General features: G+C 37.4%; 1 protein-coding gene across 5 annotated transcripts; it reads right to left on the reverse strand.

The window, feature by feature from the left end:
- Positions 1 to 645: 645 nt before the first annotated feature.
- LOC134534947 (homocysteine S-methyltransferase YbgG-like) lies at positions 646 to 24,858 on the reverse strand. Of its 5 annotated transcripts, none has more exons than XM_063373693.1 (6): positions 24,754 to 24,858; positions 20,059 to 20,236; positions 16,569 to 16,724; positions 10,186 to 10,451; positions 1,345 to 1,559; positions 646 to 900 (listed from the first exon to the last, which is right to left on the reverse strand). In XM_063373693.1, the coding sequence occupies exons 2-6, from the start codon at positions 20,225 to 20,227 to the stop codon at positions 726 to 728; spliced, it is 981 nt and encodes a 326-aa protein (XP_063229763.1). In that variant the 5' UTR covers positions 20,228 to 20,236; positions 24,754 to 24,858; the 3' UTR covers positions 646 to 725. The 5 variants fall into 5 exon arrangements, with proteins under 5 accessions (XP_063229763.1, XP_063229765.1, XP_063229762.1 ...); XM_063373695.1 differs by having other exon boundaries at positions 20,059 to 20,248; positions 24,754 to 24,826; XM_063373692.1 differs by lacking the exon at positions 24,754 to 24,858 and adding an exon at positions 21,735 to 21,953.
- Positions 24,859 to 25,129: the final 271 nt, after the last annotated feature.

Raw genomic sequence — 25,129 nt, forward strand, 5'->3', positions numbered from 1 at the left:
CAATTTTTCCAGAGATGGCTGTTATAGAGGTGGCTGTTTGAATTGAAATGTGGCCTGGTTGTTGCATGCAATCGAGAAATTTTATTTTTCCAAGGAAAATTGTTCAGCATCACTAGAGTACATTCATACAATTAAATGCATTCATACAACTGGAGATGTGTGGCCTTTTCCAATACACTAATTCAAATATAGCGTTGGTAATATTCTTCCACCATCACGTACACTGATAGGTGGGAGCAGAAAACATAACAAATAGAGAGAGAACACGCAGAATAAGACAAAGACTGTAATTTATGGGCTAGATTAATGGACTGAAAATCACATGTTGTTCCAAATTAAAACATGTTTTAAACCAATAATGAAAAGAAGAAGAAAAAAAAACTACTGATATTCACAGACATTAAACCATGCCATGTTAAACTATGTAAGAAACATTATTGACATGCCTTTAGCATGTATATGATGTACCATTAAAAATATTATGTAACTTTTAGTTTCAGATAAATATTATAATGTTCTATTTCATCGCAACTATGAGCTGCAAGCTTTTGACAATCATAAGCAGGCAAACAGAGTGGCACCGACAATTGGGTTCGGTATTTTTTCGGTACGGATGGAACCATCAAAAAAAGGGCAACAAAGATATAAAAATAAAGCTTTCTGTATTTGTTCATTTGGATGGCAGTTCACAAAGGCAAGTCAACATTCCGCCACATTCTCAATTGCTAAGCTTTCAAGTTGTTTTGTTTCCTGTCTGCAAGCCACTCCTTCACTTCTCTGCTGATGTTCTTCACGTCGTCGGCGTAAGTCCTGCAACAGCCGCCCACGTAGACTACACCCAGGTCCAGCCAATCCTTGACGAAGCTGTGGACTGGCTTGCAGCTGTCAACTTCCACCCAACTGAAACAAGAAGAAAAAAATCCCAGCATTCAGAATGTGCAATCATCAAAAACCCTGACCTCAAATAATATTTAACCATTGGACAATACAGCAAATGTCTCATTTTTAATATTAGAAAAAAAAATTTTTGAGAATGCTGAAATAATTTATAGAACAAGAAATTGTTCATTCCTCAATTTGGTTTCATATTTTTATTAATGACTGTTTTTTAATTAGCACATCTTGAATTCACAAATACTCACACTTAACCTACATAGAACTGTGAAGAGCTCTGTCGAAAATACACAACTCTTAACCTGGGATATTGTACAACTGTTTGAGAAAACAATTACTTAAAAAAAAACAACAAAGAAACAAGCATAACCATGCTATATAAAATCTTCAACTGAGATACACTTACCACCAAACAAAAAAAAATTTCTAAAATGAAGCATCGAACCTTACCCTCTGTTCAAATCATACTTTTCCCCACTGTTGGGATACACCACCAGCGGGATCGGGCAGTTCTGCCTGCCTTTGTTGATGCCGGTGAAGAGGGAAGAGACGAAACTTGGGTTAACGCAGTTCACTCCGACTGCCACGAGCTGCGAGGAGTCCCGGTCCCAGCAGGCCCGCGCTGCGTCCTGGAACTTCTCTCCGTGGGACGTGTGGGTGTCGTCCTGTCCGTGCACACCAATCGCAACATTCACCGCTCACGCTGTCGCGTGCTCCTTACGTTCTATCAGGTACACCAACACAGCACCACTGGTTTCCAACCAAATAATGCCCTAAAACCAAATGTCAAAATTAGAAAACATTTAAGTACATCTGTTCCATTGCTACACAATTACATTTTTTTTTTTTTAATATATGACTTGCATTGATGATACTATAGAAATTCAAAAAAAAAAATCTGGTCAAAGCAGTTCTTACCAAAAATGATATGTCACAGTTTACCTGATTAATAAAAATTCACACTTATGATCACTATACTCACTATTTAAAATATTCTATCTATGGCTTATAAAATTACGTTTAAAATAAAATTCTCACCCTTGTTTCATCATTATGTTTACATGTTTATAGCAACAAAATTTTAAATTAACATCTTAAGTATTTATGAGATTAAAAGATAAAAGTGAGTTTAAAGAAAACCACTATCTTTCACCTAGTTATGGGAAATAACTTAACTTCCTCAAACATGAAATTATAGTGCTGATCTCTCAAATACTGAATTGTAAAAAAGTAAAATAGACTCTTGCTGAAATGTTTACAAGATGCAAGACTGCCAGTGTAATGATACAATACTTGATTAAACTGTACAGTTGTAATAAAAATGGCAATCGGCCAGCATTTTGCATTTCCATTTACGGCATAACTACGTAGGGCGCAGGGAAAGAAATGAATGTGGGGTTGTAAACACTCCTAAAAGTTGGGGTAAAAAATGGGGTGATTTGAGCAGTACTTAGTTTTCATTTTAAAATATGAACAAATTGTCTGCAAATCTAGCAATTAACAGTACCTTTATAAAATCAATGACTACAAAAGTTTTCTGGCTTTTTGACGTCACTGTCAGAATAAGCCCAGTTTGTGGGTTGTAGAAACAATCATGGATGTTTCAGACAACACTGCAGTTGCCATCTTCAGAATAGCTGCTGCATGCTTTTGGCAATTGCTACCTGAAGATGGTGAAAAACAATGTCGACCAGAATGCCGGAGTAAATCTGGAATTAGCTAAACTTCACAAATGTCTAGATTGGGGCAAAAAAATAAACTTTGAAAAACGCAAAGAATTAATTAATGCCTCCATTTCCGAGATAAATTCCTAGCTATGCCCCTTTATACACAGATACATTTTAGACCTCCAGAAACTAATGTGCATAATGCTCTCATGTAGTTTGTTTGGTATGCAAGCCAAACCCTGTTGTATATGTGTAAGTGAAAGACGTGACATCAGGGATGTTAGAGGTGTGAGGTTGGCAGCCAGTGTGTGTAATGATGGCGGCGGGTTATGTACATGAGGTGCTTGTACAATGTATGTATCGAGAGACAAGTGTAAAATAAAAAGAGAGAACAAAACAAAACATGGCGCAGTCGGTCAGTCGTTTCGCCCGTACAATCTTTACGTGCCGGGGTAGTTTGAAGGCGTAATCGCATTTGTGGCAATACCATCGTCTCCTGAACGTGGGCAACAAAGGCTAACATGGCGGACGCGAACAAGCCTAGCGGGTTGGACCTAACGGGAAATGTCAGTGAAAATTGGCGAAAGTTTAAACAAAACTTCGAAATATTCATGGTGGCCTCAGGAAAGTCGGAACAATCATCGCCAGTTAAAGCAGCTGTTCTTCTGAATTTGGTGGGAGAAGATGCTGTTGAAGTGTTCAATACATTTCAACTTGCAGATGAAGATCGCACAGATTACAAGAAGGTACTTGAAGCATTTGAGGCTTATTGTAAACCCAGAAAAAACGTGCCATATGAAAGGTTCTTGTTGTATTCGAGAAAACAAAAAGAAAATGAACCATTTCAGTTGTTTGTAAATGACTTGAAAAAGCTTGTGAGAAGTTGTGAATTCGATGAACAATCAGACGCAATCGTTAGGGACTGCATATTCATGGGTGTGAGGGACACCAAATTACAGCAAGAAATGCTCCGCATGAATAACTTAACCCTTGAAAAAGCGTGTGAGCTAGGCAAAGTGGCTGAATCAAGCATACAACAAATGCAGTGCTTACAAGGTGACAGAACAAAAGAAGGGATCTATGAACACATGCAGCCCGTGTCGGTAAATGTAGTAAGTTCAAAGCACAGAGGGGGAACCAGTCAGTGGGTGCAAGAGAAGGGTTTCAGTGGCAAGTGCAAGCAATGCAATCTCACCCACATAAAAGGCAAATGCCCAGCATATGGCAAACAATGCCACAATTGTGGGAAGCTCAATCACTTTGCGATAATGTGCAGAAAATCACGTGAAGTAAACAAGGTGAGAATGATAAATAAAAAGGAAGCAGAGAGCTCAGATGAAGATTATTTTGTAGTCAATGGGATAGTAATAGCAAAACAGAGTGTTAAGCAGGTAGAATGTGTAAGAAACCAAGAAAAATCAACAAAGTGGTATGAAAACATAACAGTTGAGGAAAGGAAGATAAATTTTAAGCTTGACACTGGGTCAGAAGTTAACATTCTACCAGAGACAATGTTTAGGAAAGTGGATAATCAACTGAAGGTAAGGGACACCAACGAACTGTTGGAATGCTATGGTGGATTTAAAGTAAGACCCATTGGCATTGTGAAGTTACGGTGTGAATCAAAAGACGTAGTACAATACATGGATTTTCGAATTACCAATGCGGACAGTACCCCAATACTAGGCTTACAGGCATGTGTAGACCTGAACCTGATCAAAAGGGTGCATCTAATTGGACTAGAGGACACAACAGTGAAGGTTATCAAACAAGACTCATCGCAACCAGAATCACCTCATAGCAAGTTCATGCAAGAAAACCAGGATGTCTTCACTGGACTAGGAAAATTTCCAGGTCAGTGCAAAATTAGAGTCTGTCAGGATGCACCACCTAGGAGACAACCGCAAACAATAGCCCCCAAACTGAAAACAACTCTAGAATCCCTAAGGAAGAGAGGAATTATTGAAAAAGTTGAGGAACCAAACTCGTGGGTACATAACCTAGTTGTCGTTGAGAAGCCAAATGGTACACTAAGAGTCTGCCTGGACCCACAACATTTGAATCCTGCCATCAAAAGAGACTTTTATCAAATACCAACGATTGAACAGCTAACAGAGCAACTGTCGGGAAAACTATATTTTTCAGTCTTTGACCTGAAGGATGGGTTCTGGCAAATTGAGCTCGATCAAGAATCCAGTGACTTGTGTACCTTCTCTACACCGTGGGGCTGTTACAAATTTCTCAGATTACCGTTTGGTGTGTCCTGTGCACCAGAAAAGTTCCAAGAACTGAATGAAAGTGTGTTTGGTGATATTGACGGTGTTGTGGTGTACTTTGATGACATTCTTGTGACTGCGACATCACTGGAGGAGCATGATAAGTGTGTAGCAAAAGTAATACAGAGGGCAAGAGCTCACAACATCAAGTTTAATCCAGAAAAACTGCAATACAGACTGTCAAAGGTTAGTTTCATGGGACATGTGTTATCGAATAATGAAATTCAACCTGATCCAGGTAGAGTGATGGCGATACAAAAAATACCAGATCCTCAAAATAAGAAAGAGTTACAGAGACTGTTGGGGATGGTTAACTACCTACGACCATTTATACCCAACATGGCAACAATCACAGCGCCTCTGAGGGAGCTACTAAAAACTGATGTGTCCTGGCAGTGGCTGAAATGTCACTCGCAGTGTGTAGCGAATCTTAAAACAGCCGTAAGCTGCGCACCTGCATTGGGGACCTTTGATGCAACCAAGTCCATTACCATTCAAGGAGATGCATCACAGGATGGCCTTGGCTGCTGTCTCCTCCAAAACGGACAGCCCATATCATATGCATCTCGAAGTCTTACCGCGACAGAACAAAAGTGGGCACAAATTGAGAAAGAGCTATTAGCCATAGTATATGCAACTAACAAGTTTCATTACTACATATATGGTCGGGTGGTTCAGGTCCTCACAGATCATAAACCTTTAGTAGCTATTATGAGCAAACCAGTATCAAAGATAATGTCCACGCGACTTCAACGACTCAAATTAAAACTACTGAAGTACAACCTGGATGTTCAGTACCTCCCTGGGAAAATGATGCACATTGCTGATCTACTATCCAGGGCCCATGGGACAGATGCAGCTGAAGATGATCCGGAACTGGATGAAATAGTGCATAGTGTGAGTAGGCATCTTCCCATGACTGAAGTGCGGAAGGAAGAATTTCGACAAGGACTGGCCGCGGACCCAGTGCTGAGTGAGGTGATGAAATGGGTGACGACCGGGTGGCCTCACAAAAAGGGTAAGGTACCAGTGCAGTGCTACCCATTCTGGGGTGTAAAGAGTGATCTTTTTGTAGAAGATGATCTACTGTTTCTAAGTGATAGAATTGTAGTACCTAAAAAACTGAGGCAGAACATGTTGAAAGTTATTCATGAGGGACATCTTGGAGTGGGCAAAACTAAAGCTAGAGCAAGGAGGGTGTTCTTTTGGCCAGGCATGTCGAAGGAGGTAGAGCAATATGTATTAGAGTGCAGGGTGTGTGAGAAATTCAGGACCACAAACCGGAAAGAACCCCTACTCCCTCATGCAGTTCCAACACTTCCCTTTGAGAAAGTGGGAGCAGATATACTAGAATTTGGAGGGAAAAGTTATTTAGTGATTTACGATTACTTTTCAAAATGGCTGGAAATAGTTAAGTTGGAAAGTAAACAAAGCATCAGTGTAATAAAGGCATTGAAAGCCATCTTCTGCACTCATGGCATTCCAAAGATAGTGATGGCTGACAATATGCCGTTTAACTCATACGAATGTACACGCTTTGCACATGAACATGAGTTTGAGATACACACATCTAGCCCACTACATTCACAGTCAAATGGAATGGCCGAAAAAGGTGTAGGAATCGCCAAGAACATATTGAAGAAAAGCTGTGAGGAGGGTAAGGAATATTGGATGGCACTGATGGCATATCGTAACTCACCACTGGCGGGTATGGATGTGTCACCATCAGAACTGTTGATGAGTAGGTTAGTCAGAACACAGATACCGACAACTGTGAATAATCTCCTCCCGAAGATTCAGTCTAATACAAAACCACAGTTGATTGCGAAGCAGAGGAAAGTTAAAATGTATTATGACCAGAGAGCTCCAAGGAAGCCTTTAGAATATATGAAAGGGCAAACAGTAGTCATGCAGAGGGGTGTAGTGTGGGAGCCAGCCACAATTCTGGAGAAACACAGTGCACCACGCTCATACATAGTTAGGACCCACTCAGGTCAAGTGGTTCGGAGAAACACTAAATATCTAAGACCCTCCAACTCTGAAGTACCCAAAACAGCAGCATGGGGGAACTATAACATTGGTGATGAAACTAGAGGAGAGGGAAAGGAGCAGGAAATCAACTTAGAGTGTGGTGAAGAGAGTGAAGACAGTAGGAGATGTAAATCACCTGACTTCAAAGGGTTTGACCAAGAGACAGGCCAATGCAGTAGAGGGGTGAGGAGTGATACAGCCAGTCAACCTCAGGATAAGGCTGGAGGCTGGGAGTCAGTATACATTACAAGAACAGGCCGAACTGTTAGGAAACCCAATAAGTTTCAGTAATATTAGCTTTGGGAAGAAAGGAAGGTGTTGTATATGTGTAAGTGAAAGACGTGACATCAGGGATGTTAGAGGTGTGAGGTTGGCAGCCAGTGTGTGTAATGATGGCGGCGGGTTATGTACATGAGGTGCTTGTACAATGTATGTATCGAGAGACAAGTGTAAAATAAAAAGAGAGAACAAAACAAAACAAACCCCTTATAAGGGAATCAGAATCAGTCAATGCTCAAAAGGCTACAGTCTATAAACAGTTAAATGTGGGAAGAAATACATCTGAAGAGTATTTGTTTGAACAAAATTGGTGAAATGATACAAAATTGGTTGTATTTTATCATGAGTATTAGATATATCGGTACAATAAAACCTTTATCATACATATTTATTGAAGGCACGACTGAATTTTCAGAGATTAACTGAAGTCCTTTTTTGCATGGACTGATTCAGCTGCTACGATGCAACATGTAAAAACATTAACATTTAACATTAGTGGAGTCACATTTATTGTGCATATTCATTTCACTCAAGGCTAGATTCAAGTTGCCTGTGTAACCAACGAAGCCTTTTTTAGAGTGCTCATTGGCCACCAATAACAACGTCGTATCCTTTGGAAGGTAAGATGTGATTGGATAACGAGGAGCATGCAGAGAATTTCATTTTGGGAAGTGAGGGAGATATAACATCTCTGCCTACTGTTTGCTTTAAAATTTGTTGGTGGGAACAGGGGCGCAACAACAGGGGGGGGGGGGGGGGGGGTAATTCTGCTTCCCCCCCCCCTCTGGAACCATGAAGTGGGGGCAAACGGGGGCAAAGAAAATGCTGTGTAATCAATTTTTTTAGATAATAGAACTGCTTAAATAGCACCATTTTCCACCTTGAAATACAAATTTTCCTGGGGGAGGACCAAGGTTATTAGAGAGGTTGCCTCAATCGCTTGCGCATCGTTCTGCGCATCGCGTCACTTGCAGCCCCGGCTCGGCTTGCCAGCCCGTCCGCCCCTATCAGTTACTTAGTTTACAAGCACATCTGCTCGTAATAACGTGTCAAACTACAGCGTAATGCAGGGAGAGTTATTGTTGTGAGGAGTTTAATTGAGAGTGCATGTGTTATAAAATGTTAGTGTTGCTTATATCATAAGTGCACAGGTGCTTCGTTAATTATAACTAGCAGGCAAAATGTTAAGAACACGAATTATTTAAAGTGAATTTGTTTTGTTAGACTAAACGCTGTTAAAAGTTGTATTTAACATTACAATGCCAGGTACGCGGTGTACAGTGGCTGAGTGTACAAATAGCTTGGTAAAAACAATCTTTACCTGAAACAAATCATATAAAATATCATAGATTCCCACGTGATTATCATCTGTTGAAAGTGTGGGTTCAGAAATGCCGACGTGATGGTGAGTGGAATCCAAAAACCACTTACATTTGTTCAGAGCACTTTACAGATGATGATTACGAGCCCGACTTGAAAGCTGAGTTGTTAAATACATGCGCTAAAAGACGTCTTAAACCAAATGCTGTACCTTCATTAAAACTTGGAATTACAACACCTGTAGAAACATTGGAAAGTCGTGTGCGCCGAGAAGACTGAGTTAAATGCAGGGAAAACAAAAAAAAAAATGTTATGTAAATTAATTGTAGATTCAAATGAAAATGTAAGTGAGGAAGAAACATGTTCTTGTAGTCAGTTAAAGCATTCAAAGTCTTGTTCTAACAATGACTCGGTTGAAATGCTTAGGAAGGAAATCCAAATTCTTAAAGAAAATTTGTTTCTTGCCGAAAGAAAGTCAGTTTTAAATTTGGAAGTCATGAAAAAATAAAAAAAATAAAACGTAAATCTTAAAAACAAACAAAAAAAAAACCGTTCTTCATTAGAGTTCCGTATGCGGAATATTCTTTCATAGTGTTTTTTCAAAAAATCAAATTGACTTATTACTTTCGTTGAAAAAAAGTGTAAACTGGACCAATTATGAAATAGTTCTCGCTTTCACTTTGTGTTATTTCAGTAAGCGATGTTATTTATTTTTAAAACAGAAACTTAACTTCCCATTGCCTGGACTTTCAACTCTTCAACGATGGGCATCTTCATTTGACATGAGAAAAGGTATCCTAGTAAAACATGTTTGAATTTTTGAATGTAGCACGTTCTTCGTTAATAGACTTTGAACGCATTGTTGTTCTTTGACGAAGTAAAAGTTAAGAAAACGCTCGAGTATGATGCAAAAGAGGATGGAACGATTGCACGAAATACTGGTCTATTCATGTTAGAAATTTATTTTTAAATCTAACTTCAGTTTATTTCTATTGCAAACATTCCCAAAACTTTTTAATGAGCTATGGCTACTTTTATTAAACACTAAGAAATTGATATGCAATTATTTTAAATATTATAATCTTGCTGAGAAATGAATACAAATAAACCATTTTGTTTACTAGTTACATATTAATTATATTAATTTTTAAAAATTCATGGATTCATCATTGATATTTTGAAAATTTTTACTGTCACTGAAAAAAATATGTTGAAGTAATAATTCATCCTTGTTTTCAGTCACAGCATGTTGTCATTTTAAAAGCATATCAAAGCGATTTTAATTAACAGTAATCTACAAACCATAAATGAAATACTATAAGTATTGCGTATCAGACATGTGAAACGAGCCGAGCTGATAAGAGAGCGCCGTCAGTCAGCAGGTGTAGTATTACGGCTGGGAACGGCGGGGCTGCAGATGACGTCAGAGTGGAGTGTCGGGCTGTCTACATTGTTCTTATGGGATCGAGACAACCTCTCTCTACTAACCTTGGGGGAGGACCCCCGGACCCCTGCTTCAATAGGGGGGATCGATGATTCTTTATAAAAAGGTATATTGCCCCCCCCCTCCCCTTTGGAAATTTAGTTGTTGTGCCCCTGGGTGGGGATAATTAATTTTTGAGGATTTCTGAGGATTTTGGCGTATGTTCATGTGGATAACTAATTCTTCATCAAGGATGTCAGGTGAAGCAGACGAGCGTGTGAAACGTGCGTGTCACCTTGCAGGAGAAGGACAGCCAGGCCTTGCTGCGTGGGAACTCGCTCATCAGCTGGACCAGCGCCTCGCCCTCCGTCTGGGCTGGGACGGTCTCCAAGGCCAGGATATCCACCCCGGCCTCCACCAGGGCCCTGACCCGCGGCCGGTGCCAGTCGCGCAGCTCCCGGGAGCCCACGCGCTCCACGTAGTCGCCCGTGTACTCCGAGTAGTCGTGCAAGGACGCTCCGTACGGCCCTACCGACCCCACCACTAGCGGCCGCCTCGCGGCTGCGCACACACACACCGGCCGGCGTCCTCGGACTACACCAAGTCTGCACACCTCTCAAGCCAGCCGCCCGGCTGAGCCGCCAGACAGCGTGCCGAGATCCATTTACAAACTGTTCCAGATTCATTACAAGTGTCTGATTTCGAGTAGCACTTGCCTAGACCAGTTTAATTTCACGGGTTTCGCATTTAATATGTATTTTCTGGTCAGCGAAAAATGCTAAAATGGGTGTTTTCACTGATGCTTTTAGGTAGGAAAAATTAAAAACCAATTATTGTAAGTGGTATAGGAAAGTGCAGGGAGATTCCACCATAAAGGCATACAGTCACTGCTTAATGTTCCATAGAGGCGTGTTACAAGTGCGCAGACTGCATGCCAGTTGGCGTCTAGCGAGCAGAGGCAAAGAGACGCGTGACGCGCAAGCCAGTGTTGCCGGGCGGTTCCCCTAACCGCACCGCAACACAAGCTGCCTTCTTGGGCCTAACCATTGAATTAAGAGTAAAGAACATTCTGAATTGGTTACTGACAGCTGAAACTGCACTTATACTGGGCCAGCTGACAGGCAGACCCAAACCCATGGAGAGTTACCAATGACGAACATGGCTGCACAGAAAATTTATATTTGGCAGTCAGTGTTGTTAAGTAACGAATTACAAGTAATCGAATTACTTGTAACGATTATTTTTCAAGTAATTTATACTTGTAACGAATTACATTTAAAAAATGTAATTCGTACTTGTAATCGGAATACATAACATTAATTGTAATCGATACATTAAGGTAATCGATACTTTATATTTACTTGCCGTTACTTTTATTCTCGGAACGTATAATGAATACATTTAAGAACAAGAACATCATACACTTTTGTATAAGTAAAGTTTATAATTTTACGCTTGTAGTGCTACGATCGTATGCACAACATCTATGATCAAAAATGAAGTGCCATAGTGACTTGCAGTGTCCCCAACATTACCATATCCTAAAAATCTGCATTTTAAAAATTTAACACATCGCTGCCGTCAAGTGCTCCCGTTGAGTGTCTTTTTAGTGTTGGTAAAGATGTTTTTGCCATAAAGAGAGGGAATCTATCTGATGAGAACTTTATAATGCAATTGTTTTGTAAGGTCAATTCCACTACTTGTATGAAGTCTTTTGATGTTATTCAAGCAAGTTTGTCCTCAAATATTATTCATTTAACTAAAGATAATAAATTTAATAATTACATGAAATCATTTTTTTAATAATACATATATGTATGTATGTTTATTAATGTAACAAAGTGTAAAAAAATTGAATCGTAGGTCAGTTTTAAAATGGTAGCGGAAAGTAATTGTAATTTTACTGATTACTTCTATGTAAAGTAATTTTTACTTGTAATTAGTTACATTATCACCACAGTAATTGTAATTGAGCGCAATTACTTTTTCCGAGTACTTTTAACAACACTGTTGGCAGTCCAGACGTGCAAGTACGAGGGTTTATAAGACTGCAAACTCTGATGCATGCATGAACACATTTTATTCTCAAATGAATTTTTTTGATAAAGATTGCAGACTTTCACGGCCATTGTTTGCATTTTCTTGGCTTCTGGGTTATATATAGCAGTAAATCTGAACCATAAATCACAGACTGTTTTAATAAGCTAAGATTAATATAGGAAAAATCATGTATGCAAACTGGGTGTGTGTGTGTGTGCCTATATATAAATATATATGAATAAAAATAGTAACACTTTCCTTATGCATACTGTCAGTAATGTTTTGATTTCTGGTAAGTCATAGTGGTTCTTAAATATTTGGTACTAGAATTCTCTCACCACGAATAAGAATCTCAGAATATACATTTTAAACAATCAATTCGAATCAATATATTTCTACAAAATGTATTACTTAAAATTCAAGAAAACGTCAAAAATATATTAACCCCCTTTTAAGATGAACTAATTTTAAAATGACCTTACCTTTTATAACAACCACTGATATAAGACTAAATACAAATTAAGAATACCTCGAACATAAGGCATGTAGCATCATGAAGAACTTGATCATCAAACAATTTAAAAGGGGGCATAAGGCATCCTTGAATATATAATGAATTGACATATGGAGACCTCAAATATAAAGTGAACTTGAATAAAGGTGACCTTGAATATAAGGTGATCATTAAGGCAACAAAAAATATGACTTCTAATATAAGATGATTATAAAAATAAGAGAAGATGATCATGATAAAAGGCTATTTTAAATACAAAGTGACTTAAAGTAGGTTACATATTATTACTGGACTAAGGTTTTCACAATTTATTTTAGATGCACAGGTATTAAAAAAATTAAATTAAATCTAAAGAAATCATAAAAACAAAATAGTAAATATGAGACAGTTGGTTATATAGTCATTCATAATCTTTATCTAAATCAACTAATTTGGGAGTCATTTACTCTATCTCCTCTGTACGAGCTGATGGACAATGGGTCATTCATACACCAGATGGTGCATTAGTTAAAAAAAAATTACTTTGTGGAAAACTTAATTTAATTGGTTCAAAACTTACCCCTCAGGTAATTTTTTTTTCTTTCTTTAAATTTATTTGTTAAACAGCTAGCATTACAAATGAAGCCAATGCTGAAAATTAATTAATTAGCTACTATAAACTAGATATTTTCATTCTTAGAAGTGAGAAACTTATTCATCCTGTGATATTTGGCATCTGTATACATATTATATGATGCATTTCAATAAAACTTTAACTGACTACACAGAAAACCTAACACAAATGTGCACAATAAAGTGCAGAATTCTAAGTAAACTGAAAGTCAATTCATTATGAATATGACTCTTTGCCATCCTCAGTGCAGCAACATAAGTACCGTGAAGTGCTAGTTCTGCATACGACCGGTCATTCAAGACACTGTGCAGCTCTAAGTTATTACATAAAATCCTCATAATTTTTACCAGCAGTTACAGTAGTAACACTTAGTTTTGACCTAAATAATATTTAAAAAATCAACTGAACTGTAGATCAGTGTGCAATTTAGTAAAAAACTTTTGATAACCTCCAAAACTTCCCAACGTTGCATGCATGCTTTCCAGGCTTTACAGTAGAAACAAATAGTTTTTAGCTGAACTGTATATCAGTGGGTAATTTAATAAAACACTTTTGATATCCTCCAAAACTTCCCAACATTGCAAGCATGCTTTCCCGTTTGTTAGTATGCAATACGGAACGACTTAACACAACTGCTTGGAATACACGGGTTACTGCAGAAACGTCACACATATAGCGTGTTCCCAAAATGCTATCCCCAACAGACCCATGCACACAGCACAAAAGCCTGAAAAATAAAAAAAAACATACACCAACAATATATATATATTTTTTATCAGCAATGAGTTTGTTTGACATGTTGTGACACTGCGGACATTTTAGAAACGACAAGACACAACTCCAAAGCAGGGGTGGCTCCAGGATTTATTTCTGGGTAGACCCGGACCGTACCTCATGGGCATATGCACAGTTTTGGGAACCTGGGCTCCACCGGTCTGGCCCCACATCAGAGGGTGGTCCAGGGAGTTTTTAAAATTCAGATGCAAAATGGTAAGTTTTGTGGCTTTCTGAGGGTAATTTATTTTTCTCCGAAGTCCACTATGTATAATATATTAATCATAAGAATTATTTTGAAAATATGATTGTATATCAACAAAATACACTTTAATACCTATAAAGGTCACAAAATTAATTCATAGGATTAAACTTGTGTTAATATGAGGTGAATATTACAACACAACTAGTACGTTAATGTTAAATTATACAAACCTGCAGGCGAAAGTATGGTTTCATTTCATTGAAAACTGTACTTCTCAGAAGGGCTGACAATTACAATTACTTTTTGTTGATTAACTTTATTATAGTTATCAAAATAATTCTAATGTTTAATATGAATTCTGTATTTATAAAAAGGTTTGTTTCCACTTTATCAATCTCGAAAATTGAGTCGCCACTGTGACAAAGAGTATGGATATTGCGAAGATAATCGTCCATGGTCTGTAACAATGACTCTCAAAGTGTGCACCAGGCACATTGGTGCAAGTTGGAAGTTTTCCGGGTGTACCCTGTGGTATTCCAGAAAAAAACATGTGTAGATATGAAAATAAATATAGGTTCTCTATTATTCCATTTCGTTACAAATATAGCCTACATCATTAATATGTATTATTTGAACGACTATACAGGTTTTGCTCAAACAGAGATTTATTTCAGTACTGCACTGTAGTAAACAAGCCTCGAGATGAACATCAGTATACATAAGTGAGGCATTAATCATTGTAAAATAGTTCTCAAAAATTTGTATATGGTGACCTACAATTATTTGTAAGATTTTTAATTATTCCCCCACCCCCCGTTTTTCTCACATAAAAAAGTTTGAGAACCATTAACCTATAGTAAATAACCATCCCGCATTTACCTGGACTGATTTCTTAAAACATGTATAACTGAAATCAGGATGGTCGGACCAGGATGCAAACATGAGTTCAGTGTTTTGCCAAATCACCTCGGTCCACAGTCATGCACTCTAAATGTTATCTAGTTAGGCCTCTCTTTCACGTTATTAAAAATGAAATTAAAGCAACAGCAATGATTAAATTTAACTAAATGCAATCTCTTGGTGTGAAAGACAGTGGTTTAAATTGCAAGAGGTTTGAACCACCTATCCAAATCAAAATCAGCTACACAGCTCATCATTATATAGGAAAAAACATTGCTTAGAGAACAATTTATTCACTTGTGCAATTATGTATTATTTTACAGATGCATTCCTTTCATTAATTAAAAGAATCACTATGAAACACATTCTTAAATACTGTAAATTCTATATTTTTTATAATACATTTTTTTTTACACATAGAATTGTGCAAACTGAATTTCTAAAATGTCTAATTAAAGGTTTGTGACTGTGAGGAAAAAATTAATTTTTCCAAACGTCCACAATTTGCAGCACCACACACAGCGACATATGTAAAAGCAAACCCAGCTAATGGCCGAGGCATGGCCTCACGTCAAACAAGGCCAGAAGAGCAAGAGTTTAAGTGTTACATGTGACTCCCTTATTATATCAGACAGCACACTTTTACAACATTACGTAGAGACCCGCCCACAGCAAACACGCATACGTACCTACTTAGGTAAACCAATTAAACAAACTGCATTTCATCACAGGTAACTTCATATTGCATACTATTTCAACATCAGGTGTTCTAAAACAGGGTGCCCACAAATAGCATTACTATATCACAGGGTCATTCTTTTAATAAAGTAAACAAAATTTGAAAATAATACAAAATAAATTTACTATTTAACAGGAAAGTGCTAATTTTAATGTTAGAAAGCTAAAAATTCCAGAGATAATTTACACATGATTTAAGGGGGACAGTCTCCAATAATTCATACATATGCGACCATAAACTGAAGTCGGGTAACAAAAAATAAAACGCAAGTCAGCAAAAGGCTGCTAGAAATTAAAGTTTTGTGATTTACGACACCATTACTGTTAATTTTGGGACTTTTCCCTGACATGCAGATGTCCTGTTAAAAATATAACCATGCACGAATAAATTGTTTTATGTACCGTATAACCATTAAATGCTTATGTGCAGGCTTCAAGCATGCAGACATATCAAATATTCAAAATAACAAGACAAAAAGCTCTGACCAATTTGATTTGATGCAGACACATTAAGAGTTTAAACACAAGTTTTACTTCATATGCATGATCAAGTGTCAAAAGGTACTTGAGTGATTAAAGAAAAATTCTATACACAACAATCATGTCTTTTAACTTGTGCAGTCATATTATCTTACTGTTATATATGTATTAGCACATTTTCCTCTCTAAAGACAAAAGTATTTTAGATTCTGTACCTGCCAGTTCACATAAATGTGTTGCTGTTAGCAATTTAAAAGAATATGCAATAGAACCTCTATACAAATAAATAACGTTATTACTAAATTTTTATGAGTTTGTTATTGAAGAGTTCTTTATAAAGAAGTGGATTGAAACAAGGACAACAAGAGTCCACTATACAAATTTTATTTTTATTCCTGGACCCAACGTTGATACCTGGAAACTCATCCATGTAGAGTTTGACAGCCTCCTGTGCCAGTTCCACAGCCTTCTTGATCAGTGCGTAACTTTCGTCCTCAGACAAACCCAGATGTGTCATAAAACCATCAATACTCGCTTGATAAGTGTTGGTTATAATAGCTTCTGCTCCAGCTGACAACACACACACACAATAAATTTAGTTTAATTTACTTGCAAAGTCAAAAATCATTACTACTATAAACACACTCCAAAATTTGTCAGCTACTTACTTCTTACTATTTTATTTTATTTTAATTAGCAATACACAGAAACATCAGTTGGAGAGGTAGTTACATCTCAGACAGTGGCGTAGCCAGGATTTGTGTATGGGGGGTGTTAAGAAGCATGCCCCCCCCCCCCCTTCCCGTATTAAAGTGGGGGATTCGGGGGCCTTCCCCCGGGAAAATTTGGATTTTAAGGTGTAAAATAGTGCTATTTTAGCAGTTTTCGGTACTTAAATTTAAATATTGTAATGGTAAAAATTTTATTAATTTTAATATGTAATTTATTTGAGTGATGAAGAAATTAATTAAATATTTGGTGCTAAGGGGGTGGGGGGGGGGGGGTTTGAACCCCTAAAAAAACCCCTGGCTACACCCCTGATCTCAGACTGGCCCAGCAAGGCAGTATAAAAGCAACAAGTAAAAAAAAAAAAACTTGAAACAACAATTAATGTGTAGTTGGGTAGGGGCTGTATCGGAAAAATACTTATAAAAGTTTAAAAATTAGTTAGTTAATTTCTATGTTAGTTGCCAATTGAAAAAAAAAAAAAAATCTTAAAACTTTTTTTAAAAATTATTTTCTTAAAAAAAAATTGTTCCCATAATTTAAATAAACACAGTTCAAGATGCTTCTTCACACATTAGTGTCATCGCTCCGCATCAGAAATATACAATTCCTAACCAGAACAACTTTTAAGTCCCGCGGTCACACTAACCTGTAGTACTGCAAAGAAAATAATGTATTTCACGGGGCAACATTTGAGGTACACCTGGGCTGTACCATGAGCCCTTAATGCCCTCGCCGGTGGTCGAGAAATTTCAAAATATTTCCCCGAAAGAAGGTTACTTGGTGGCTGGGCTCGGACCACGGACATTAAATTGTCTCTTAAAACAGTCTGCTAAAGATTCTGTGAGCCACGGATTACTGCTCCTGACTACTGCTGAACAATGACAGGCGAGATGACGCAACTGCCTGCCGCCACGCAGGGAACAGGCAGCCATGCGACCTCAACAACCAATAACAAAACAGCTTCTCCGTACAAGGACACAACAACAAATACATAACCCTTGCATCAACGCGTTTCTGCCGAAAACAAAAATTCAAAATACAAAGTTTCTCTGACTGGCTGGCATGAAACCCTGATAATATTACAGTCTCCCAAGCGAGCGAACACCTGCTGATTTTCCCATCATAACAATAAGTACAGAACGCACCACAACGTCTCAGTAACGAAAAACGTTATGGAACATTAGCGACGCTGTGTCGCACACATCTCTCTCGTCCTTCCTTTTCCCAAAAAAAATTTACTTGTTCTAGAATCATAATTATAGTTTCTAAATAAACCCAAATGTAAAATACAATACTGAAAGTCAAAAAAAAAAAAAAAAACGGGGTTGTCTGTAAAGTCAGTTCACGGACGATAATTTTACGTGATAACGTGAGTGAAAGAGAGATAGATGCGTCACAAGCCGAACGCTTAGGCCGATTGTGCCACTCTATTGCTTGTTCCGCGCTCTCGCTTGCACGCTTTGCTCAGGCGAAAGTGACAATGAGTCATGCTTTTTCGTGCGTGCAGCCGGCGTTCATCGATTTATAAGACGTTATCACATCAAAAATACTGATAAATACATTTAAACAAATAATAATCTAGCAAACAATGCCAAAACTAGTAAAAATATAGTAAAAAGGCCTTTACAAATAAAAATAATTAACTATCACAATCTGTTACCCAAATATTAGTGTCAATAAAATACCAAGGTCACCATGACCTTGAACCATATAATCAGCTGATATACTGCCTTACTGAAAATATAATACCATATAAATACTCTGAAATGTTGGATAAGGCAGGAGTTTCGCAATGCCACAAGGAGTGTGACAGTTATACCCAAAGCTCAAATTCACGGAGGTATTTACTTCTGAATGGAGGTGGGAAGGGAAGGAGGTAGTGCCAATGACTTCTCGTGATCCCAAGTTCCACCTAAGGAGGCCGTGATCTCAACTCTGTCGAGCTATGCAAGCACATACTTTCTTCTACTGCACCTGGAATATTCACAGATCACAAATGTCACATTAGATGGAGCTTGCCACTTGTGTGGACTAGACACGTGTGGCAAAATGACGATCGGAAACAAGCAATCAATGCTAGGAGAATCCATCGTCAGTACAGTGAGAATACCTTGTAAAGTAAACATTGCTCGACAAAGCAAGAGGTAAAAAAGACTTCATCATTGAAGCCACTGGAACCATGAGAATTTCTCAGTGTTTCTTCTGTAAGTTTGGCAGGTGGTGGCACCATTCTCACAAATTAGAATTCAAGAAATGGGTAGCTGAGGAAGAAATAAATTCACAGGTTCTTTGCACTATCAGTAACACTATGCATGATATTAATACTGCAGAGTTCACAGATAGAACACTTATTGCAATATCTTATTTAAAATAAGTTTTAGATTAATTAACACAGTAGAAGGAAGAGATAAAGAAAGGCATGTATAAATAATTAAATGCCAAAAAAATTAATATCCATAATTTAGATTTAAGTTATTTGCATGAAAGGTTGATATTTTGTATCACAATATCTCTTAAGTATCTAAATTAAAAATAAAAGAAACTTTTTTAAGACAAAATATGCAATTTAAAAAATGGCTGATTTTGGACTTGGCTTGTTTGGATCAGCGATACCAAAATATTTGTGAATCAACTACTTTTAAGTTTTTAAGTTACTGTACTTAAATGATTTATAGTATTAGTATTCAGACTAATTCAAGTGGGATTGTGTATGAAATCTTACTTGGTCCAATAGTAATAATCAACCTAAAGGTAATATTGTTTATGAAGTAAATACGTTTTTTTTTTTTTTTTTAATTGTGTTTAACATCATGTTTGTTGTCTATATTTAAAGCTTTACCATTGGTAGTTTAGTGTACTTTTGTCCTTAGGTGAGGATAACACTCTTGTATTGTGAAACTGCAAAATAAGGTGCTTCTTCTGATAAGACACTAAGAACGACACTGGGTCGCCAAGATCTTAAACCTGAAGAGCTATTCATGCATGAATATCTCACAATGGAAAACCAAAATCTATGTCTGGCTAGAGTTTTGAAATAGGGTCTACTTGAATGCCAGTCCAACTTTCTTCCCACTCCTATGTTAACTGACTCAATACTTCTGCATCAGTTACGAGCATATACTAAACCGTACTGAAACATTTTTATAAATGAGTAAATTTCAGCTTTTATACATACCTCTAAGGAAATCAAGGTGTGTTTTCACAACTGCCTGTGGATCGGAGGCCAAGAAACTAGCGCTCCATAAAGGGTTTCCATCTATCGGCTCTGTGACGTGTCGGCACAGCTGCGTGGCGAACCCTCCGTCCAGTACCACCACCCCATCGCTGATAGACACTGCGCTCATTGTTCACACCTGAAACAGACACTGCTGCCAACTTTCCCATCACATCAACCATGTAGTGAAGGTGGTCAGTGCTGACAAGCTACTGAGAGGAATAATTGAGGTTTTGAAATCGTTGTAAGGTAGAGGGCTGGTGTGTGACCGACTTGGGACGTTAAGTGAGCACTATAACAGGAGACAGTCAGAAGCGTAAGTGGATGTTAGATTGTCAGGAAGAGGTGGGCGTACATTCCAACAGAGGCATAAGTGGTGTGCTGGTAGGTGTCCTGGTGTGGGGATGTGATAGGCTGATGTTAACTCGAAAAAGTGACTTGATGGTCGTTGCCACCATGAAAACAACGAAGAAACTGGAGCAGCTTTGAACGTGCAGTGGGCGAGACACAGTGGACGGGTGTCGCGATGCCTGAGCACCTGAAGAGTTGTGGCGGCGAGGATTGTGAACCGTCCAGAGAACGGTAACAACGGGGACTGCTAAAAAGAACATTTGACTACTTAAAAACACCACCAACTACAGACGTTACCACAAACACAGTAACCTTACATTCGCTCAAAAGGGACACAGCACGCCCTCTTGGACAAAGATGCTGATACATCCAGGTGCAGTACGTACCACATTGATAATATAACAATTTATAAATTTATTTTACAAGAAAATTGGACGTGTTTTCTTACAAAGTTAAGTTCGTAAATGGAAAAATATTATTTTGTAGATCATAATAAAAATTATGGTGAATACCGTATTAAATTGTATCTTGACAGTAGAATGAGCGCAGGTTAAAGCGCTCATCATTGGAAAATAGTGCTCTTAGTTTGCAAGACAAAGATAGCAATGTTTAAGTAGAATCATTAAGCGAGGGATGTTTATCATTATGAGAAACATCAGATAGGGAAGGCGGTGTGAATAATAAAATCTCTAGGGTGTCATTGAATAGCAACCTGTGGTGGGTATCTCAGGTCCAGTAGATAGGAGAGGCGTGCATCAGGAAATCCTTGGTAGTTTGCTTAAAGGCACGAAGGAAAGAGCACACACTAGGCTCATCTGGCAGTTAGAAACCATATTGACAACAGAGGAGTATGAGGCAGTAGGTGCTTCAATTGTACGGAGAAATAGGAAAATGAGGGATGATTCAGAGAACTAGGTGTAGCATGCCACAAGGGAGACATCTAAAGTGGTAATTGTGGAGGAGTGTCACGAGAGCAGGCTTGAGAAAAAAGTTTGATGGTGGAAATTGAAGAGTGCTGTTAACCTGAAAGTGTAACTTGGCAGATGGGTACATATTTGAGAGTAAATAAGTACTGGCTGTATATTTGGCATGGGAATTATTGTACTGAAAAATTTTGTGTGTAAATGAGACGTAAACTTGGCACCGTGTAAACGCACAAAAAAAAAAATCATCAATTATGTACATGCTTTCAAATCGCAAGGATAGCATGCTTCAACAAATTTTATTTTCTGCGATATATTAACAAAGCTTTGACTTGGAATTATTTATTATTTCAACATACATACTTTCTACGCCGCCTCATAAGACGATAGTTTTAGAACATTATGGATTTTTTTTCTTTCTTTAAAAACACAAATATAAACAAACTTGACAAACATGAAAGTGATGCCGCTAAATATTAAGTATGCGATTTAAATGTAAATGGATATTGTAATGATTATATTCATAATTATTACAATACTCAGGATAGAAATGTAAAACCAAGGTAATTTTAGTTAGTACAAAGGTTGGTAACAATCATGCAACACGCCTGTATATTACCAACCATGACGTCATCGTTACCATTACAAATCTTAGCGCGAGCGCTTTGTTCAAAGTCTCTAAGCCAGCAGCTGACGTAATGTCCTTAAAAATTGAGCCAAGCAAAATAGCAAAATCGTGCATTACATGCATGGTTCTGTCTCACTTAAATTGTTTCCAAAGCTAATTAATTCATTATTTCTAAATCATTTTTACCTCCAGAATAATATGCTAAACTAGGTTTTTTTTTTTTTTAAAAGCATGTTTTTCAGTACTCGCCAAATATGTGTAACATCTAACCTCGGTAACGAGTAAATTCGTGTATCTCATGTTGCAAATACGCTTATAATACGGAATTTAACGTATGCTGAAGGTGATAAATATATGCAAATTGTTTTTCAACTAAATTTCTTGTTGCGAATCACATGTAGTTTCCGCACCCACCGCTAGATTCTTTTTTTTTCTTTTTTCTTTTTTTTTTTTTTTACTGCCGGAGCAGCTACGTCGACTATCGAATCATTCCATTATGAAACTGGAATTTTAAACCATATAATGAAACGGCTCCGATAAAATAGAAAAGACTTGACAAAATACTAAACCCTGTCTTTGACCTGATTTTCGACAAGGAACATTGGTTTTAACACTACCCATTGTTAAAATTTATTTAACAGTTAATACTATAAAGTTTACCTTTGGCTTTATGAGCTTTGGTTCACACCATCCGTTACAGGTGGCAGCACCATGGTTACACATTTCCGTTCCATTCACAAAATTACTCCTAACAAATGCAGTACCTAAACCGAGAGTTAAGATGCTACACATCAAAAGTGTCCGAGAAGGGGTTGGAAATTTCTATACTATATTTTTTGAGTTCAGACCAGTTTAGAGTCAAATCAAAGGTAATTTTAATAAACCATTTTTTTAATCATTGAATAAGTTAATTACGTATGTTCGTTACTTTAAAAAAAAGACTTTTGGCAATATTTTAGTTTATAGTATACCCATGCACACAGGTAAGTTTAAATCTGTATTCACAACCTACACGTAGCTTAAGTTTATGAATACATTAAAAAAATTATATTCCTTGCAGCTATTCACAACAAATCATAGTGGGACATTAGCTCAACAACCTTAGCTCAACTCTCAACTTTCATGCATATAGGTTTGTATGTGTGAACAGATTGCACACACGTCTTCTTATCCACAAAGAATAAAAATCCCCTTTTACACGAATCTTTGGTTCGCATTTTTTGATGTGAAACAATTTAGTTGTCAGTATACGGCATATGGCGGGAGTAATTTCGTGACTGAGACGGAAGTCAAGGAACGGAAATGTGTAACATTAAGTAGGGATAAGCACGCGCCATTCAATTTTATTTTGAGAAATCAATAGTGCCGTCATGTTAAACTAAATTATAGTTAGATTTTTAAAAGAGGAAAACCCATTTGTTCCTAAAATGATTACTGAGTACTTAAAAGTTAAGATTTTAAAATAACTCTTTCTCTAAAATGCACCCAGAAGCAAAAAGTGTACAAATACATTCAAGAATATCAACGAACCAACGAATCTCTCAATGCAAAAAAGGATATAAATACTTATTTTTAACAATCAGTAGTGTCGCGTATAGTTTTAATAAAGGAAAAAATTGCTTAGTTTTTTTCCTAAAAGAAATAATTTTGAAGATTAGTGGTTTGCGTTTGGAATGTGTCCGAGTTATATATAGGTACAGTAATAGTAGGTATAATGTAAATATTGATGGTTTTATATAGAAGAACTATGCATGATAGTATATTTTTAACATAAATATTTAACACCCTAAAATAAAGACCATTTGTAGCCTGCACCCAAATAAGGAGTTGACTTTGCATATTTAGAGTTTTAAAGCGTCCTTCGTGTTTTAAAGTAGTGTTAAGAGTTTTATTAATGTGCAACATCTTGACTGTCGGTATACGGAATTTGGTGGGAGTAATTTCGTGAATTCGACGGAAATGTGTAACAGGAAGTAGGAGAAGCGCGCGCCATTCAATTTTTTTGGTGCGGGCTACAGTTGGCGCTTGAGCTGCAGTGTTTCAGCGATCGCAAACATTTCCATGACGTTTGAAAAAAAAAAAAAAAAAAAGAGAAAGGGAGAAAGAGGAAGAAGAGAGAGCTGTTTACCGCTCGTTCTTCTAACAGAAGTCCTGAACAGCGCGACGCATTGCAGTGTGGCTTTTCTAATGTGTTGTAAATACTCTATGAAATAATAATGTAAAATATATAATATAACAACAATATTTTTATAAGTGTAGTATTAAAATGTATCGAGTTAAGTTTGTGATATGGTATGTTAAATGTTACACATCATTGGCGAGAACAGAAAGATTCGCTCACTTTTTTTCCTCATTTTTCGTACTGAAGACCAAAAGAGTAATCAGCTCAAATTAAAATTAAAAATACCATTTCAGTTAAAATTTCGTATGATAAATTCAATATTTATAATTTCGAAATGCACATGTAAGTTATTTAGGTTTGAATCTTATTGAGAATTAGCATACTTGTTACAAAATTAATTGTTTTAAAGTGTAAACCCCATGCATTAAAAAACACAGTTTTCGTTCCTTCTATATGTTTTCGTTGTAAATTTGGAGACTTTTAACATTACATAAGATAATGCAGAAATATTAAAGCAGAATATGTTTTATAATGAAAGTTTATGCCACAACATGCAACTATTTTTGAGGATTCTACGCGGCCTAACCAGCGATAGAACAAATTTGTTACAACAGTAAATTTATTGCAAGTACCTGCTCCGCACTGGTCGCGCCAACATTTATCTGAGGACGAGTTCGGCGTGTGGGCGTCTCTGAACTTGAACCTCAGAGAGCAGCGGACTGGAGTCACTGCTATCCGCCGGATCTCGCGCTCGTGCGAGATCGTGGAACATCGTGGAACATCGGAGAATTTACTTCCGAGAATAGCCATGGCTCTACTCTGTCCAACACTTCATCCAGACCATCCTCTGTCTCCTGTAAACTCCTACACGTAATGCATGCCAATTTGCATCCCGCATGAATGTGCCCAGGGTTTTCCCTGTGTCTATGCAGGTTTTACCTGGGCCCAACCTATCTCTAGTTATAGTCTAGATTTAAGAGTGAGGGGAGTTAGTCATGGCGCCAATCG

The sequence above is a fragment of the Bacillus rossius genome, chromosome 8 (assembly GCF_032445375.1).
Source record: "Bacillus rossius redtenbacheri isolate Brsri chromosome 8, Brsri_v3, whole genome shotgun sequence".
In the NCBI taxonomy this organism is placed as follows: domain Eukaryota; kingdom Metazoa; phylum Arthropoda; class Insecta; order Phasmatodea; family Bacillidae; genus Bacillus; species Bacillus rossius.

Excerpts from the sequence above, each read along its gene's own strand:
- LOC134534947 (XM_063373693.1), bottom strand. The coding sequence starts at position 20,227 with ATGAGCGCAGTGTCTATCAGCGATGGGGTGGTGGTACTGGACGGAGGG. Across the intron at positions 10,452-16,568 it reads CTACATGGATGAGTTTCCAG|CCGCGAGGCGGCCGCTAGTG; the intron begins GTATCAACGTTG and ends GTGTGTGCGCAG. Across the intron at positions 901-1,344 it reads AAGTATGATTTGAACAGAGG|TTGGGTGGAAGTTGACAGCT; the intron begins GTAAGGTTCGAT and ends TTCTTGTTTCAG.